This window comes from Suillus discolor (assembly GCF_016758755.1).
Source record: "Suillus discolor strain FC423 chromosome Unknown F5147scaffold_294, whole genome shotgun sequence".
NCBI lineage: Eukaryota > Fungi > Basidiomycota > Agaricomycetes > Boletales > Suillaceae > Suillus > Suillus discolor.
In genome coordinates this window covers 1-4,309 of record NW_024541541.1, presented here as the reverse complement: position 1 = coordinate 4,309, position 4,309 = coordinate 1, and the positions used below count along the sequence as shown (strand labels likewise).

Sequence of the window (4,309 nt, the reverse complement as noted above, 5' to 3'; positions counted from 1 at the left end):
ATGTTGCATTTTTTCTCTAAAAATGTGTGTCTTGAATATTTGCTCATAGACAGCATCTCAGACATTGATCTTCATTGGTCTTGGTCAAGTTGTCACCAGATTTAAAATCTGTTTCTCTTCAACTGTGCAGGTTTGAAACCTGCCAATCACAATGTTTTTATTCTATGAAATCCAAAATGGTGGAATGTGATGAATCATGAGTTAATGCAAAATACACATCATTATACAGATTACAAACCTGCTTAGTTCAAGAGAAATATATTTTGACTCTGGCGATCACTTGAATAAGCACAATAAAGAATCTCAGCCTTAATAGATTTGTATTTTTACTAATTCCCCAGGTTATTAGGATCAAACTTGAAAGTTTGATGTGTAATCTGTCTGCTCTTTTTCTTCTTCAACCAAGTCAAGACCTTTAGAAAGAATTATATTGTTATTGTACTTATCCTTCCGAGTTCACATCAAGACTTTGGTCATATATTGAACTCTGTGTCAAAAATACACTGTGTGATCCTTTCATTGTCAGTTTTCACTCATGGACCCACTGTGGTGGTCTTCCATCAGCACTTTTTCAGGGAAATTATTAGATAAACAGGTCTTGAAGTCAAGAGCCCCAGCAGGAAGTCTGTGTCTTTTTCAATAAGAGTAGGATAAAAAATCAACACTGACCATGCTATTGAAAGAGCTGAGAAAGATGCAGATAAATGTACCTTGAGTATTCACTTCTGAATGGGTTCATTGGAAGTGAATCTAACTGGTCTTAGCCAAGCAGTTGATGTGACAGAATCTAAATCTGTCTGTGTGGTTTTAAAACCTGCTAAAGATGAAAATCTCAAGTGATCACCAGAGTCAAAATCTGTTTCTCTTTGACTGCGCAGGTTTGAAACCTGCCAATGATAACATTTTTATTCTTATTCTATGAAGACATATGCTTATGGTCAGTCAGCTTGCAAGCTGATCAGAGCTGTATTTAACCAAGTGGTTGTTGTACGTAACAGAATCCAAATCTGTTTCTATTGGAGCGCAACAGGTTTGAAATGTGTGAAACATCACATTTTTTTCTATAAGAACATGCCTCAAATATTTGCTCATGGACAGTGTGTGCGAGGAATGATAGCTAGATGAGAAGGGGTGAAAGGAGAAGAAAGGGTGAAGTGGGGTAAAAACACAAATAGACCTCTGTATGCGAGTATAGATTCGGCTTTCTATTTTTCTATAACATCAGGAAAAACACTATAGTTATTTAGGTAATAGTCATTTGACTATCTATTATGTAGCTATCTTAGGTCATAATAAGGTCATATACATTAATAGTGCTTCTCTGTATGATATAATATTGCTTTGGACGCTATAGGAAATATAGAGTATTATATCAACATATCACATATCAAAGTCCTGACGATGGCAACGTCCCCCCCATTGGTCCCAATTGTCCTCGTGGTGGGCGCCCCCTTGTTGCACATGCGAGCTGGCGGGAACAGGCTAAGGCAGTTCGTTCCAACCACATTACCGCTGATGCCCTCATTGGAGCCCTTGCCACTCCTCGCATAGATGCCGCCTCCCCTTCTCTCAATTTTTGCGCATGGGTTAAGGAGATTGTGTCTTATCTCCAACACCCCCACTATGTCAACTTAGGAGGGGGGTCCATTGGAGAGACTATAGCATGCTGTCATTCAATCTCCCACCAGCAGAATGGGTCCAGCTTTGTTGCAATGCTCACATATATGCAGCTAGCGATACAGTGTCAAAGGTAAGCTTTTACTTAGTGTTACCTTCTCACATTGACTATTCAGATTTTAGCTTGATCAACACCTACAAGGAGCGCTCTAGTATTTGTTGGGTTTACGACGACCATGTTGCTCAGTTGCCCAATGCCCCTGCCCAGACTACCTTCAATCGTTGGAACGCTATTGGATGCAAGTTCATATCGCTTGCTGCTGGTGGATCGATCTACATCTTGGTTCTGATCGCGGGCCTCGACATGCGGTGGAAAATCGCAACACTGGGAGGTTGTATTCCATGGGAAGTTGGAAAGATGCTGAGACAGCCGGAAATGTGCAGTGAGCCCCCTCTGATCATTGTGTTTCATTAACTAATCGTGTCCTCACCCAGAAACGCCCACATTGATTCTTCAGCGCATAATCCCTGCAATCGCTTGGATCAGATCTCATCTGCCTCTGTCCCTCGAAAAAGTGTTCTGTCCTTCTCTCCTGGCCAGCGTTGGGTTAAATGAAACCCTAGATTGTACCAACCTATCAGTCACCGACAAAGTTTTCGATGCTTTCAAGCAAAAGTGCGTAGCTCGTGATCTTTTCTTTTAAATCGTCACATGCCCTGACTATTTTTCTGTCAGCAATTATATTCTTCCTCCTCGTCATTTCGACTCCTGGATGGACTGCACTACTGCAGTAGTGGAGGCGATGATTGTTATCAGAGGCAATGGTCACATCAGCATGGATCATAGGGTCAACCCCGGTTACTCATATTACACCATTCGTACTGTGGATCAAGCCATTTGCAGGATACCAAAGGTTAGTGTCATCCAGACTACCTTTGACCATGAACATCCTGACAACCGCAAGTTCCCTGCTGAGACTGATCAAAATGAGAACATCTTCTGGACCGAACAGGAGCGAGTAAGGGCAGAGGCTGGTGTTGTTATCCAAGATCTTGATGATTTGCGCAATAAGGTGAGTGTGCTAGAATTCGCTTGGCAATTGCAATGCTCATGTACATACTTAGTTGGACCAAAGATATGCTAATGGCAGCAGCGAGGACACCGACACTTATTTGCGCATCCCTATGGATGCATTCCAAGGGTAAGTCAAGTCGAGGTAATTGTCATGTGTAAATAAAACTAATGCCTCCCTAGTGCACTTGATCTGAGAAATGCAGATGACAGTCTGATGGCCTTCGTCTGTCCAACACTACCCGAATCCATCCGCAGTAACCTCCTCAGTTCATTCCTTGCATGCTTTGATGGAAATGAGGTCTTGTGCGTGCGAAAATTGAAGGATGACTTTCACGCAGATGACTGCCAAGATCAGGACACACAAATCGAGCATCATGACAGTGTTACCTTGGAGAAGGTGGCGGAGAAGGTTCTTAAAAGTTCATTTCATTGCCTCCACTTTTCTATTTGGAATCGCTATGCTACAAAGGTGGGTTTCAACATTGATTCCCTGTGGGGTAAAAACTAAATATGACGCAGGGTGATCAAGCTCCCACTGATATTCATCCTCACTATATGAGCAGAGAGGACGTTAGTCGGACCAACCATTCCCAAACTTTACCCTACCAGTCAAGGGATATTCTGGAGCACCAACAACTCTACAACAACATTCTCCTGGCATTTGGTGAGCTTTTTGAATGGATTGATGACGTGGTGAGTGGCTTGCTATTGTAGGGTGTGACCAGTATTGACACCAAGGCAGATCAAGGAATGCTTGCCCACAGAGTACGAGGTCCTAGTTGAACTTGCTCAAGACCTACCAGGTGGTGAAGTATCACCTGTGACACCATTTCTCTCTCTTGTTGTCAACCTGAATGTATCGACCTTGGGTCATCATGATAGGTTTGACAAGGACTTTTGTCTTGTCCTTCCATTGGGCAACTTCAAGGGTGGGGCTTTGGTAATGTTTGAGCAGTGTTTGGTTTTGGAACTTTGCAGTGATGACTTTGCTATATTTCGTTCTGGTGAAACAACGCACTTTAACTTACCATATGAGGGTAAGCGTACCTCCTTTGTGTTGCATACAGATAAAAGCTTTGATGTTTGGAAGGACACATGCAATGGCTGGGCACCCAATGATCATTTCCATTGAGAATGTAGTAGTTTAATCTTACCTCGTGTTTATTAATGACATTTTGATTTTGTGCTGTGAAATTTCCTAACTCAGACTACACAATGAATAGTACTACACAAGGTAAAAAGATAAAGAATATATGCTACATGATATGGGGAGGAGTAGCATTGGAAGTTGAGAGTAATATTCATTCATGTATGACGGTAAGAGTGGTATGGACAATTCCAGTGGAAGCGGAGCCATGGAGATTAAAGAGGGCAGACCTTGGAAAAATTCAGGCCCAAGGATAGCTTGACTGATGGGGTATTGAAGGTGTTGCATATATGAAGGCTGCATAGGGATGATGTAGATGTGGATGAAGATGGATGATTATGAGGCGATGTATATGCCTCAGATCATAAGCAATATGTAACATGACATAACATGCAATATAACCCTAGTAGGTTGTTGTCCTTTGGGACGTACCGAGAAACAAAATCTGCTGACATTGCAAATTGCCTGGG

At 42.1% G+C, this 4,309-nt stretch overlaps 1 protein-coding gene across 1 annotated transcript; it reads left to right on the top strand.

The window, feature by feature from the left end:
* Window positions 1-1,071: 1,071 nt before the first annotated feature.
* Window positions 1,072-3,824, top strand: F5147DRAFT_660271 (uncharacterized protein; the record flags this gene model as incomplete). Its single annotated transcript, XM_041434666.1, has 10 exons — window positions 1,072-1,097; window positions 1,355-1,750; window positions 1,801-2,060; window positions 2,113-2,293; window positions 2,354-2,690; window positions 2,743-2,819; window positions 2,873-3,161; window positions 3,212-3,385; window positions 3,435-3,729; window positions 3,760-3,824. The coding sequence occupies 10 exons, from the start codon at window positions 1,072-1,074 to the stop codon at window positions 3,822-3,824; spliced, it is 2,100 nt and encodes a 699-aa protein (XP_041284365.1).
* Window positions 3,825-4,309: the final 485 nt, after the last annotated feature.